This window comes from Danio rerio, chromosome 20 (assembly GCF_049306965.1).
Source record: "Danio rerio strain Tuebingen ecotype United States chromosome 20, GRCz12tu, whole genome shotgun sequence".
Classification (NCBI taxonomy): Eukaryota; Metazoa; Chordata; class Actinopteri; order Cypriniformes; family Danionidae; genus Danio; species Danio rerio.
The window spans coordinates 37,944,231-37,958,755 of NC_133195.1; the positions used below are offsets into that span (position 1 = coordinate 37,944,231).

General features: G+C 37.8%; 1 protein-coding gene across 2 annotated transcripts in view; it reads left to right on the top strand.

Moving 5' to 3' along the window:
• Nucleotides 1-747: 747 nt before the first annotated feature.
• elp3 (elongator acetyltransferase complex subunit 3) overlaps nt 748-14,525 on the top strand; it is a 33,374-nt gene continuing 19,596 nt past the window's right edge. The window contains exons 1-7 of one of the 2 annotated variants that reach the window (XM_073932453.1): nt 748-907; nt 1,936-2,035; nt 2,283-2,421; nt 2,521-2,591; nt 4,527-4,590; nt 4,695-4,763; nt 4,946-5,100. In XM_073932453.1, coding sequence (XP_073788554.1) covers nt 886-907; nt 1,936-2,035; nt 2,283-2,421; nt 2,521-2,591; nt 4,527-4,590; nt 4,695-4,763; nt 4,946-5,100 — 620 coding nt within the window. In that variant the 5' untranslated portion in view covers nt 748-885. 2 annotated transcript variants of the gene reach the window in all.

The window sequence follows — 14,525 nt, forward strand, 5'->3', positions numbered from 1 at the left end:
TCTTATTTATTTATTATTATTAATAGTATTTTTTAGCTTGCATGTTACAGTTTGCTAAATGCACCGAACAGCTGTGTTCTATAAATGATCAAACTTTTAGTTTAATTTTGCACTAAGCCTGTTGTAGAAACAAATCTTTCTAAATATAGCAAGTTACTAAGATGTTCAGTTATGAATCGTGTAAATATAGCTTCAAAAGACTGCACAGCAATTATTATGACTGTTGTACAACAGCCTGTTACTTTCCTGTCATTTAAATTTCATCTAGTTTAGTTCATCTTATTGTGTTTGTTTTACTCAAATTATTATTTATTTATTGTTTTTACCACATTTTGAGTCATTAATTTATTCACATTTAATTATTTTTATTTTTCAAATAAGTATTGTATTAGTCATTGTAGCTACTAGAATATTTGATTTGGTTGTTTCATTATAACAATGTGTGCTTGTATATATCATAATAAAATGTACGTTTACTAATATTAATTTTAAATTTAATAAATATTTTATGATTAAAATATGTATTTTTTAATCAATATACTTTTTGTTGTTTTTAATTATTTAATTTTATATGTATTATTTTATTTCTTTGGTTTATACAATGATTTTATTATGAATGTTCTCACTATTCTTGAATGTCTCTACTATACACCTCATCTGAACACTAGAGGTCCTCAAGTATGTACTTCAGATCTGTGGTAAAGTGCTTGACAACTTTACGACAACAGTGCAGTGTTTCTTTACGACACACGTTTTCGTTTTACGGAAGAGTGTAGCATGTTAACAAATGTTGACAATATTATCTGCGAGTTCATGAAGTAAATAACTGCGCGTTTTAGTCTTTATCTGGTACGAGAGCTGGAGTGTTTGTAGATTGTGTATAAGATGGGAAAGCCAAAAAAGAAGAGTAAGTATTATTTGCTCATTTTTAGCTGGGCGTATTCTGTTACGTTGCTGCTGAAAGCATGTTGTAAAAACTAATCTTCCATCATATATTAACAGCTTTGTGTTTGATTTAATATTTAAGAGAATGTTACGTTATATAGTTACGATAAAAACTTGTTGATCTGGCAATGTTCGTCAGTATTAAAATAACAGATTGACAAAAAGTTGGAGGGATTAAATGCACATGTTTGCTTACTAAATGTACCTTTCTTATGGGTATGTTTTGTTGAGGAGATATAAATGCAGAACTACCATGATTTTATTATAGTAAAACTGTAGTAAGCAGCCATGTGGTTATTGTGTAGCAAAGCCTTATAGGCTATTGTGATTTTTGGTTAGCCTACCATGAGATTACCAAACCTCAGTAACCATGATTTTTTGGTTTATTTGTAGTAAAATTCTGGTTAGTTATCATCAAAGTATAATAATGCTTGCTGTTTTACTCAAAATAAGCAAGCCAAATGTCTGCCAGGGTGTTTATTTAAAGCATTTGGGGTTAAACCTTAAGTTAATGTTAATAGTTAAAGCTGTCAGTCTATTTAAAGTAATTCTATACTTTAATTCCTTACCATTGTGACAGGTATCTTGACACTTTATTGAGGTAAAGGTGGTTTTATATTCACACATTAGTTCATTTTTGAAGAGTTACAACTTGTGACACGGCCCCTATATTCTTTACCATGCTACTTTGAATATTCGGTCTGAAATCGCATGTAAGAATGACTTCAAAACAACATGAGCACCATCTAACTGACTGTGAATAATGTTGTTTTTTGATTGTCATTGACTGTTAATATGACTTCCCTATTTAGAAATGGCAAATAATACATTTTTGAAATTATATTATTAGGTAGAAAGTTTAAATGTGCAAATATAAATCCAACTTAACATCAATTGATGCTTTCTTCTGAGGCCGAGAAGAGCACAGAGTTTGGCGTTTTTCCCAATATGACTTGTCTGTTTAATTTAATGGTTTGTTTTATACGTCAGGTGACTTGAGTCGTGCAGAACTGATGATGATGACAATAGCAGACGTCATCAAGCAGTTGGTTGAGGCCCATGAAGAAGGAAAGGATATTAATCTGAACAAGTCAGTGCATTTTAAAAGATGTACTAATTCTATTGCTGTGTCACAGTTTGCATACTTGTACTACGTCCTAAAAGTATGTACTTTTCGTGTGAAGAAAGTATATATTTTTGAGTGTGCAACAGAAGAGTATGCAAGTTTTCCTACTTCTATACTAATAGTATGCAAATTGGGATGCAGCTTATGTTTCAAAAGCACAATTGTAAGTGTTTATTTAAAGACATTGACAGATAAAATCATGTCTTTATAGGGTCAAGACAAAGACCTCAGCTAAATATGGCCTCTCCGCACAGCCACGGCTGGTGGACATCATTGCTGCAGTACCACCACACTATCGCAGAGCATTGGTACCAAAGTTGAAAGCCAAACCCATCCGCACAGCCAGTGGGGTAATGATGGCTTGATGTTTATTTTTTGGGAGGTGATGTAAATTGTAATGTAGAAATAATTTTAGTATTTTTATATGTTTTAAAATATTTCTTTTGTAGATTGCAGTCGTTGCTGTGATGTGCAAGCCTCATCGCTGTCCTCACATTAGTTTCACTGGCAACATCTGTGTGTGAGTATGTCTAGCATAACATGTCTTATGTCAGACTTCCCACATTTCTTGTAAGACTTTCATTTCAGACATATTGATTCAAGCACTGGAAAGTACTTAAAAACAAGCTTGGGTCCTTGAAAGTGCTTGAATTAAATTTGAAATTAAATTTATGGTTTTATTTTAAACAATTGCACTCAATTTCAAGTTGGCTTTTAGTACTTAATTGTATCTGCACTAGTTGTGTACACTTTTTATGTTTTTCTTGTTCTCTTATTGCTTTTGTTTTATTGTACAGTGTCCTTAAGTTGCCGCAAAGGCAAAAAAATGTATTATTATTATTATTTTTATTATTATCGTCAAAGACAAAAAGAATAAAATATAAAATTCCTAAATGAAAAATCTTACATTTAAATCTTGCACAATAACAATGGCAACGTATGCACATTTGATCAATATTTCAGAAACCATATTTGAACATTACCAGTATTGAATTCTACATTTTTATTTAAGTTCCTTGAACATGACTTTTTAAATCAGTCAGTTTCTGAAAATTCCTCATTTTTAATGTAAATATTAAGTGTAATGTTAAGTACAAGAAGGACGTTTATGCCACTACATTTGCTGGGTATGAATAATAAAGGTGCTTGATTTAAACTTAATGGTGCTTTAAAAATTCATGAAAAGTCTTTGAATTTGCTGTTCATGAAAGAGTAAAAACCCTGCCTTGTGTTGCTTTTATGTAACTGTTTAAAAGATTGTCTTTTTAAAATGAATTATTATTTGGAATTAACACCAGGAGAAAAATACATTATCAGTTTTAAGCAATAAACATTAAATAATTAAAAAATGTGTCCTGGTTTTGCCAAACTGTCTGTGATTATAGTGAATATTTTGTAGAATTCCAATATATATATATATATATATATATATATATATATATATATATATATATATATATATATATATATATATATATATATATATATATATATATATATATATATCTTTCTCAGCGCTAAGGATTTTCTTGTTTTAAAAAAATGGGAGGAAAAGCAATATACTATGGAAGAATTTTTATGAGTGATTTATCCATGTAATACTAAACACAGACACATTCTAAATTAGCATGCAGCTATTTTAATGCAAAATACGCAGACTCCGTATAATAATGCACATCTACTTTCTTTCTCAGATGTTTATATTCACTAAAGGCACCATCACCTGTTGCTTGTACAAACCAAGATGCTTATATTGGCAAAATGTGTTTACATATTTAATGTAAAACAAATGTTAAAAGCATACTTTTTGTTACATTGAAGACAACACACAAAACCTAAATTCCGGGACATAAATTCTTGCACATGAAAAAAAAATGTGCTTAAAGTGTTTAAAATAATGATACATTGATTTTGACAATGTAGCTGTGCTTTAATTAGGTCGGTGAGTGATCCATCAACTTTCCCAAGTGTGTTGCCCAATACCCTTACTTAGTAATTATTGTGGAGCCCTACTACCAGATCAGTATATTAGAAGAATTTTTGAAGGATCACCTGCCACTAAAGACTGGAACAAATTATTTGCATAAAAAGTACATTTAATCTGGAAACCGTTAATACAAAAGAGTTATTTTACTGTAAAGCGGTATATTTCAGTTTTTCAAAAACAGTAAAACAAAAATCCGACCCTGCACTTTTAAACAGTAGTGAACATGTATTCATTCAGCCCATTATTGTGTACAAAATGACTAAAAAATGAGCAAACCCACAACACAAGCTGTTCATCCCAAATATCTGCATCATGAATATTTTACAGTACATATTGAAAATGATGTCCTGCATCTGGTTCAAGCACTAAACATTGTGTTCCAGTTGTAGTGGAGACATTTATGACCTTAATGATAAACCTGGCCTCACTTTTGATGTTTGTTGTTTTTGTTTTCATGTCCTCAAACAGCTATTGCCCTGGGGGTCCAGACTCCGATTTTGAATATTCCACACAGTCATACACAGGATACGAGGTAATTGTCCTTCTGTTTCCCAAAGCAATACTATCACAGATGTTTTTATGAGTTTTGCACTGGTGTCATTCAGTACGCTTGGTTTTGATCATCTATTCACTCAGCCCACATCAATGAGAGCCATCCGTGCACGATACGATCCCTACCTCCAGACTAGGCACCGAGTAGAACAGGTGAGTCATCTTCACAGTTCATAATTCATCAGCGCTGTACAGTGAAAATCGTAAGGCATCATAAAAGCTACTTAATGGTTTTGGTTTTTACGGTGTAGATCTGCAGGTTTGATGATCCTCTCAGCTTTTCCGCTCATTTAAATGCTGTTAATGTCATTGCGCTGCTGTGTTTGCACATCTAGCTCAAGCAGCTGGGACACAGCGTGGATAAAGTGGAGTTCATTGTGATGGGAGGCACATTCATGGCTCTGCCGGAGGAGTACAGGGACTATTTCATCCGTAACCTCCATGACGCGCTGTCAGGACACACGTCTAACAACGTCACCGAAGCTGTCAGGTACCAGCAGCCCATGATAAACTTTGTTTGAGTGATAGAATCAGGCCAGTCTTAATTATGAGCTTCGTGGCACAAATTCTCAGGGCCAGGAGAGGGCAACGAACAGTCAATCACCAGCTGGTGTTGTGCCTTGGGAAAGACAACACTGTTTGAGACATGATGCGCTTGTCTTCGTGAGAATTAGTTGGGGTGATTTCTGTTATCTATCATCAAATGTTTGTTTGGAGTCAACTTTAAAGGGCTGTGTATGGAATTCAGTAACCCTTGTTATTGTGATGACGAGAGCTATTAAGTGAGCTGCGGCCATAAAACTTATAGCTTGTTCTTAAAATCTTGCACACATATAAAAGATGGATCATGTTTTGATTCTCCAAGACACTAATGGCAAAGAGCTAATGCCTGTCCCATTCTCAAAATAAGAGTCCCATATACATAGTAAATATAATAAGCTGTGTTAAACTTAAAATAAGATTTAAATATTATAATTGTTTTAATGTCGCTAGGAAATCTTGTGGCCAATCAAACTCTGCCTGGAACATGCATATTAATGATGCCATGAGTAACATCAGTTGTTGTTTTTTTCTCAGATTGGCTTGTTTTTACGCAACGATTTTACACTAATCATATTTGCATGAGAATGAGGAAACGGTGGTGTTTGCAGCTCAATGTCTGCCATTTCCACATACTCAACTCTTGTTTAGCTTTGTCTTTGTATATCCATTTTTTTCTTTCTATAGCACCTTTAAAAAAAACTTTTAATCATAGCATTGTGGATGTTTGCATTCACTCCTAATTTCACTGGCCTCATGTAGTCAAACGTCATATTCTTTCAAGAGTTCACACTTAGCTGATGATTGATAATAAAGTGTAGTTAGTATGCTGTCCTGGGAGAGGGCCCTGAGCTCAGAATATCCTCGAACCCCGGGCTCCCCTCTCGTCCTTCAAACGAAAGGAAGTGTAAGCTCAGGTGGGTCTCGAACTCCCTTGCTTGTGAACGTGCTGAGATATAGCTGGCTAAGAGTTTGTCTTAGAATGCTACTTTTGAATAGTCAATTTACTTAAGGTGTATGTCTTTGGACGGTGGGAGAAAACCAGGAAACCCGTGGAAAAGAGCATGTGGAGAACATGCAAACTCTAAACAGAAACCGGCCCGGTGAAGATGCCGAACCATTGGCGTTCTTGCTGTAAGGCAACAGTGCTAACCACTGGGCTGCCGTGCTGCCCTATCAGGAAAAGGGGAGGCGTAGGGGTGGAAGGGAGGATTCTTCAAGACGAAGATGACTGGAGTGGAAAACTCTGGTTATAGTGTGTCAGTATTCGTCTGATTGGTGCAATAAACGAAGCTGAGGCAGTACCAGATGTGTTCCATCATAAGCACATGATCCTCTCAAAATAAGTATATAAACCACACTTAAATTTTCCCAGCAAAAGCAAGTGCCAGTATTTTAAATATATATATATTAGCGGTGTAACGATTTATCGTTGTACGATTTATTGCGATGCAAAAATGTCTCTATGCATCTTGGCGTTATGACGATCTGATTACGATATGACGTCCGTTTTCTCTTATTAGTTGAGCTGTTTGCACGTAAGCTACGTTCCACCTGCTGTCGCACGTGAGTTCAGATTGCAGCAGCAGTAATGTTAGCAGACCAAGATGAGTGGAGTTGAAATAGAGGATGGCCCATCCTCTCAAAATCAGACGTCTGGCAACATTTCGGTTGTACAGTCATTGCTTAAGACTCGTCCGCTTTTTGACACGCATACTGGGTCAAACATCCTAAGTTTTAAAGTCTTCACAGTGATTTACATACTTTGCACAGCGACATGGATACCTCCTAATGGTGTTGAAAGAGTCACATACTGTATTTATAAGGTACAATTCACCCTAAAATATCATTCATCAAAATCAAAATCACACATGACGTGAGCTGTTACTACAGAGGGCGGACTATGATAGACGCGCGCGTATGGCAAGCCGTTTTAGCATTTAAACCTTTGATCTGACTATCCATAAATATATTTAGAGATATCTCTAATTATATTTTGACTAGTCATAATTATAATTCGACTAGTCAAAATATAATTAGAGATATCTCTAAATGAATTTAATTAAATATGAATTAATATATTTATGGATAGTCAGAACAAAGGTTTAAATGCTAAAACGGCTTGCCATACGCGCGCGTCTGCTTCAGTGAACAAAACCTGCAGGTTGTGACTAATAAAGTAGTAAACAACATTCAGTTTGTGGAACAGAGTGATCTTTCAGGAGCCCGCGTGGGAAGTATGAACAGCACTTAGCAGTGGAAATGAAACTGAAAACGTACACCTTATTTAAACAATCATATCGCATTTTAGAGTTATGATTACGACGAGCATTAACCCTTTTGAGTACAGAGGTACACAAAAATGCACGTCAACATGATACACTTGATAGCGCCGACATCAGCGACGCCGAGGAAATAGTAAACCTGCCAAAACTGCTGAAAAGAGCCACGACTGTCCTGTGTAATGAAAAGACGGCCACACTGTCACTCATCATGCCCAACATGAAGACAGCCATCCATAAAAACCTCTCAGACAGATACACATAAGTTCAGGATTATCTTATAGAACTGCTGATTACCTGGAAATGTGGATTTTTTTTTGCACACACAAAAAACGCAAGTGACCAAGCAAAGCCTTAAGCTCTTACTGTTAAATTCAGTTGAATAGAAAGCTTTTTTTTGCACCTTTACTTAAATTGTTCCTTAATTTTGTCTCTGTCATTTCAATAATATTTTTAAAGAAGTTTTTAAATTGTTTTATTTTCCAGAGACAGGCCTGTTTAATTTATTTTCTTAAAGAAGGTTCAGTTTAACAAGTTGAAACAAAAGAAATACATAAAAAATAGTTCACTTGGTAAAATTTGCATTTCAGTTAAATTTTCAATTTTTATTCGAAATATCGTGATACATATCGAATCGTGAACATTATATCGTGATACACATCGTATCGTGAGCTGAGTGTATCGTTACACCCCTAATATATATATATATATATATATATATATATATATTTACAGGCTTCAAGTTATTATAAATTTTTGTTACGACTTCTCAATGTTAATCTAGGGACTGAAGTATGTAACATTTTTATTGTGACCATTCTGTGTGATTCGAAACTGTGCATCAACCAATAATACTGCAAAAAAAGAATAATTTATAATTTGTAAAAAAAAAATAATAATAATAATATATTAAACAAAACCAAAGATAAACAGAAAATAATAATAATAAAGATGAATAATATAGATAACAACAAAAACCATTTATTCATTCATTCATTCATTCATTTTCTATTTAGTCTCTTTATTAATCTGGTGTCGCCACAGCGGAATGAACCGCCTACTTATCCAGCATATGTTTTTCGCTGCGGATGCCCTTCCAGCTGCAACCCATCACTGTGAAACATCCATACACACTTATTCACACACAAACACTACATACAATTTAGCTTACCTACATAGCATGTCTTTAGACTTGTGGGGGAAACCAGAGCAACATGCAAACTTTTTACAGAAATGCTAACTGACCCAGCCGAGACTTGAACAAGTGTCCTTTTTGCTGTGAAGCAATTTTTCTACCCACTGAGCCACCGTGACACCCACAACAACTGACATCAAAAGGTAAATTATATACAATTTTTACACCATCAAAAATAATCCAAAAACTAAATCCCACAGGAAGAGGACAAAAGTGGTGCTGAAAAAAAAGAAAATAACAAAATCAAAAATCAAACTAACTCAGTATAACTCTTTGCCCTACCTGAAAACAATAATCGAAAGCAAGTCTTCCGCATTTGCGCGCCCTAACTTAGCTACTCTAATCTAACCAAGTAGAAAAATACAAAATACACTCCTAAACCTGGTGTGTCTTTACACAGGTTCACTAAGTGTTGTATCTCAAATCTCAAATTGAAAAAACAACAAAAAAAATATAGAGGGAAAAAGAGAGAGAGACACGCAGAAGTTTATGTATAACATATTTAGATTTGAGAAAAAAAAATAGAAGAATGCAGTTACAGACAGTCGTTTAGTAGTGTTACTAAATTATTAACGAGCATTTAATGAAAGCAGATAGCACTGTTGAAATGGGGTGATTCATTTATTTATCAGGGGTCGCCACAGCGGAATGAACCAACTTATGCAGCTTATGTTTTATAGCTTATGCCCTTCCAGCTGCAACCCAGTACTGGGAAACATCCATACACACTCATTCACACACACTCATACACTACGGACATATTTAGTTTATTCAATTCACCTATACTGCATGTGTTTTGTAATGTAATGTAATGTAATGTGTATTTATATAGCGCATTTATTGTGTATGGCCATACACCCAAAGCGCTTCACAATCATGAGGGGGGGTCTCTCCACACCACCACCAGTGTGCAGCATCCACTTGGATGATGCGACGGCTGCCACAGGACAACGGCGCCAGTGCGCTCACCACACACCAGCTATTGGTGGAGTAGAGGGACAGTGATAGAGCCAATTCGGTAGAGAGGGGATGATTGGGAGGCCATGATGTTAAGGGCCGATAGAGGGACTTTGGCCAGGACACCGGGGTTACACCCCTGCTCTTTCACGAGAAGTGCCATGGGATTTTTAATGACCACAGAGAGTCAGGACCTCGGTTTAACGTCTCATCCGAAAGACGGCGCCCACTGACAGTATAGTGTCCCCTTCACTTTTACTGGGGCATTAGGACTCACACAGACCACAGGTTGAGCGCCCCCTGCTGGCCTCACTAACACCACTTCCAACAGCAACCTAGTGTTCCCTAGTGGTCTCCCATCCAGGTACTGACCAGGCTCAGCCCTGCTTAGCTTCAGTGAGTAACCGGTCTTGGGCTGCAGGGTGACATGGCTGTGGTTTTGACCAAGTGTGCCGCAAGCCTGCGTTTGAGTGAAAGGATTTAGGCCGTTAGATCGCCCCCTGGGGGCTGGCTGCAGTACAAGTCATAAAGCCCGCCTCCTCCGTGTTAATGAAGGAGATTTGAACCCAAATAAAAAAAAATTATTACACTTGCAATAAAATGGTTCTGGTCGATTAAGGCACTGGTTATTGTGCTGAAATAGGTGCAGATCTTCATTTTTGTAAACAGTTTGTTTTTAGCAGTAATTTAATGCTGGGCGTGTCATCGTGATTGACAGCGGTGATTGACAGTTTCTCAAAGCAGCGCGTCTGAGCTTCGGCAGGAGACTGAAGTGTTATTACTCGATTTCTGTGTTATTTTACCATGACAAAATGAGTTAGGCAGTAAACTATAGTTTCTGACATACATGATCCTGGTGGAACACTGTTTATTCGCTAAGGTCAGGGCTTTTTTCGGGCTTTATTTTCTGATACGCGCCTAACCACCCAGATAGCAAAATACACTCGAGCCAGTTCCGGCTAGATTCTCGCCTGCCGGAGACTTAACCCTTTAGACTGACTACCTCTGCTGGACCTACTCCGGATGCCTGGACTCACTGCCCGATTCCAGCCCGAGTCAATCGAGCCAGATGCGGCGGCCGAGCGAGCCGGCGCTGCCGCATGCAAGCCGGAATCAGCCCGCGACGCCGCGAGTAGGTTATGCGCTGCAGCCCGGAGCTGGCGCGAATGAATATATAAAACCCTCATATTTGTTAACGTTATTACATCCATTTGTGTTGATATGACAGCAAACGCATGCTGAGAAGTTCGGGGGGGGGCGTGGTTGATTTTACATAAAGCTCGACTCCGCTCATTTTCGCGGCTCCTCCTCTGGCTCCATCAGACAGTCCTTCTGCTCATGTCTGGCTCCAATTTCAGCAGTCTTTTGCGACAGTTTGTGCCCGTCAAGCAGGCGTTTTGCCCTCAAGGCGTTCAATGGGAAAAGGGGCTGTCGCGTCGTCCATATTTTTTACAGTCATTGGTTTTGACTTGTGGGGGAAACCGAAGCATCCAGAGGAATCACACACGAACACGTGGAGAACATGCAAACCTTCATTCAGAAATACCAACAGACCCAGCCGGGACTTGAACCAGCGACCAGGGGACAGGTGTAACCACTGAGCCACTGTGTTGCCCGAAATGGTGTGATTCATATATAAAATTAATTTGGCTGAAATTTGAACTTGAACTAATGAGAAAAAAAAAGATGTTGAGTCCTCCTGACTTCCTTTTCTCATTCACCCCTCCCTCCCTTTAATCACTTTTTATGTTTTTATTCTCTCTGCTATCACATCTCAATAAAAAGAGCAAATTTCATAAATACCTGCTCACGTTTGCTTCAGTAGTAATTATACATAAATGCACTTGTTTTCAAGCCATTAAACAACTGGTCTGAGATCAGCCGTTACGTGCAGGAATTAAAGTGCGGGAGTTAAATGGAGCAGTTAGAAGGGAATTGAGCAGCTGTGTTGTCTTATGTCCGTCTGAGGAAATTCACCACTTAATAAGCTCTGATCTGGAATCAGTGCTTTTTGTTGTTGGATCATTTAAGTCCATATTGGCAGAATTAACAAATACTGGTCTTGGATCAGTTACAGCACGGTGCCAACCCCCCCTGTTGGGCAGATGTAGCAGCATGTCAGTGTTTAGAAGAATAACTGGTGTTTTTGAGCAGTCTGAGCAGCTGCATTGGCTCTGTTTTCTGACTAGTCACAGAACAATGAGACAGAAGGTGGCATTTAAACTCTTTGCTTAAATGATCACGACAAGATAAAGTCAGTTATTAGCCACATCTCCTGATATCTCATTTAACAGTTAGGCTGACATTAACTCAACTAACCAAGCAAATAAATTATTTTTTTGCATTTAAATGAATAACTGAATTCTGTTTACACACCTTTTACATGTTCCAAACCTGTTTAAGTTTCTTTCTGCTGTTAAGAAGTTATTTTTGAGAAATCTGGAAACCTGTAACCATTGACTTCCATAATATTTGTTTTCTCTACTATGGAATTCAATGGTTACAGGTTTTCAGCTTTCTTCAAAATATCTACTTTTTAAAGAGCCCATATTATGGGTTTTTGAAAATTCCCCTTCATGTAGTGTGTAACACAGCTCTAAGTGAAGTGAAGTATCCAGCTAAGGCTTAAATCTGTAAGAATACAGTGTTTAAAACGGTTGATTCATCTATAAAAGAGTCGACTCATGGTGTTTCAAACGAGTCGCCTTGATACCGATTCATTAGGTGTTTCGCCATGACGTACGAATGAAACCAAGTTATTCACGTGCACGCGCAAACCCGGGAGATTTCAAACCTGAGGCCCCGCCCTCTGACGCAGAAACCCAGACACACACACACACACACACACACGCACACAAACATGCCGGTCGTCGTGAAGTCACACTGCAGATGGACATTATATTGAGTCTCTACCCAAAGATGAAACACCAGCATTATAACCAAGCAGTTGGAAACTACTGGAAACCACTGGAAGCTACATGCTACAAAGAATACTTCATCTGAGTTTGTTAAAGGAAGGATCAGTAAAGAGTAACTTACTGATGGACGTCAGGATGGGTTTCTTCCTACCTTTCTCAAGTGTAAGTATGTGTGGTTAAAGTTGTTGCCTCGTTGACTCTAGCTTGCAAATGTATTTAGTTATGTTTTGTTACTTGTAACCGCGTGTACTGTATCAGGTTAACTGGCTATATTCTCTAATCGCGTGCAAAGTCACGTTAAAAACGCGACGCGTGCTGCTTTGTTTATGGAGCTCCGTGGTAGAGTTCTGCATTCCCGCGGCTGTCCCCGCGCCAGATTTCTGCGGCGCGGGAATAAATTTCAGAATAAATCGCGGGAGAGGTCGGTAACGGTTAGTCGGTTTTTATTTGGGACGGGAGCGGGCTGTCTAGCAATATCACGGATATTGCTATGCGAATGAGAAAGAGAGAGTCTGCTTGGTGCTTGTGTGTGTATGTTAGTGCGCACGCACGCGTATGAGAGAGAGAGAGAGATAGAGAGAGAGATAGAGCGCGAGCTTTGTGTGCTTGGTGCTGTGTGTGTGTTTATACAGACAGCTTGGCTGTCTGGACTGTATAGCTGGGTGTTTTTTGGTTGCGGGATCGGGCGCGGCGGGCAGAAAACGGAGCGGGTTCTCAGACTGGCGGGTGCGGGCGGAAGCGTTGTCGTCCGGAGGTGTGTGTGTGTGTTTTTGTGTGTGTGTGTGGCAGCTAAAATCCACGCCTACACTATCGATTGTGTATGAACTGTGATTACTTTTTATATTGCTGATTAGCTATTGGCCATTTCACTCTCTGACTGAAGGCAGTCGACCAATCGCAACAGACTGTCATCGGTCCAATCAGCACAGATTAGCTTCGCGCTAAGGAGGGGTTTGGGAACAAATGAATCACTGGACGATTCATACGGGAGTCGCTGGAATAATTAGGTAAAATAAATGCAGATTATAAGACCATGAAAGTGTTTTTTGACCTTACATGCATATTAGACTGTTGTTGGAGACCCTTAGAACCAAGATATGACCCTATTTCATGTATAATATGGGCTCTTTAAATATCTTACAGAACTTGAGGGTGAGTAAATGAGCAAAATAAACATTTTTAGTGAACTGTCCCTTTAAATATTTTTACACTAGCCTCTGTGACACTAGCCAAATGATTTTTAGAAAGGCATCAGTTTGGGCTAAGTGGTGACGCTATTGTGATGCTGTTGACCTCCAAAGTAAAATTATTTCCGTAAGGAAGGCCAATGTTTTGACGTAAAACTGATTGTAAGATTGTGATAGACTGCCACTGCAGGGCGCTGTTAGTTTATTCCTGAGGTTTTTTATTATATTTATTTTCTTGATAAGAGTGTGTATGTGTTTGTGTGAGTGTGTATATAGACAGGCGTCCACAGGATTGTCGGCACACCACAGCTTATCAGCGGGTTTGTTAAGATGACACGATTGCCATAATTGTTCCGGCAGCTAATCAGCCAGAGATGGGGGAGACAACAGTTCGATTTCAGGCACATTGCTTATCTCGGCGGAGGATGTGTGTGTGTGTGTCTGTGTGGGAGAAAAAAATAAAGAGAAGAAGTAGAAATGAGAAACACTCCATTGGTTTCATAACTGCGTTGTCTGAAATCTGGACAAAGAAACAAGAGCTGAGCGGACAGAAAGAGTTTTTGGGTTATTAAACGTCCATTAAATTTTCAGAACAATGTCAGGCGTGACAGGAAGCTAAAAACCACATAGTTCAGAATTAGTGTTAAATTTATGCAAGTATATTCAGTCGGCCAGATGACGCCAATTCAGTCGTGATATGGTTTCATTTCAACACCAGATACTTTAGAAAGGTTTTAGTTAAGTTTATCTGTTATTAATAATATGTATTCATTATTATATATAAGTAAGTATTCATTATTCAATATTATGTACATTTTGTAGATTGCTTCTATCAT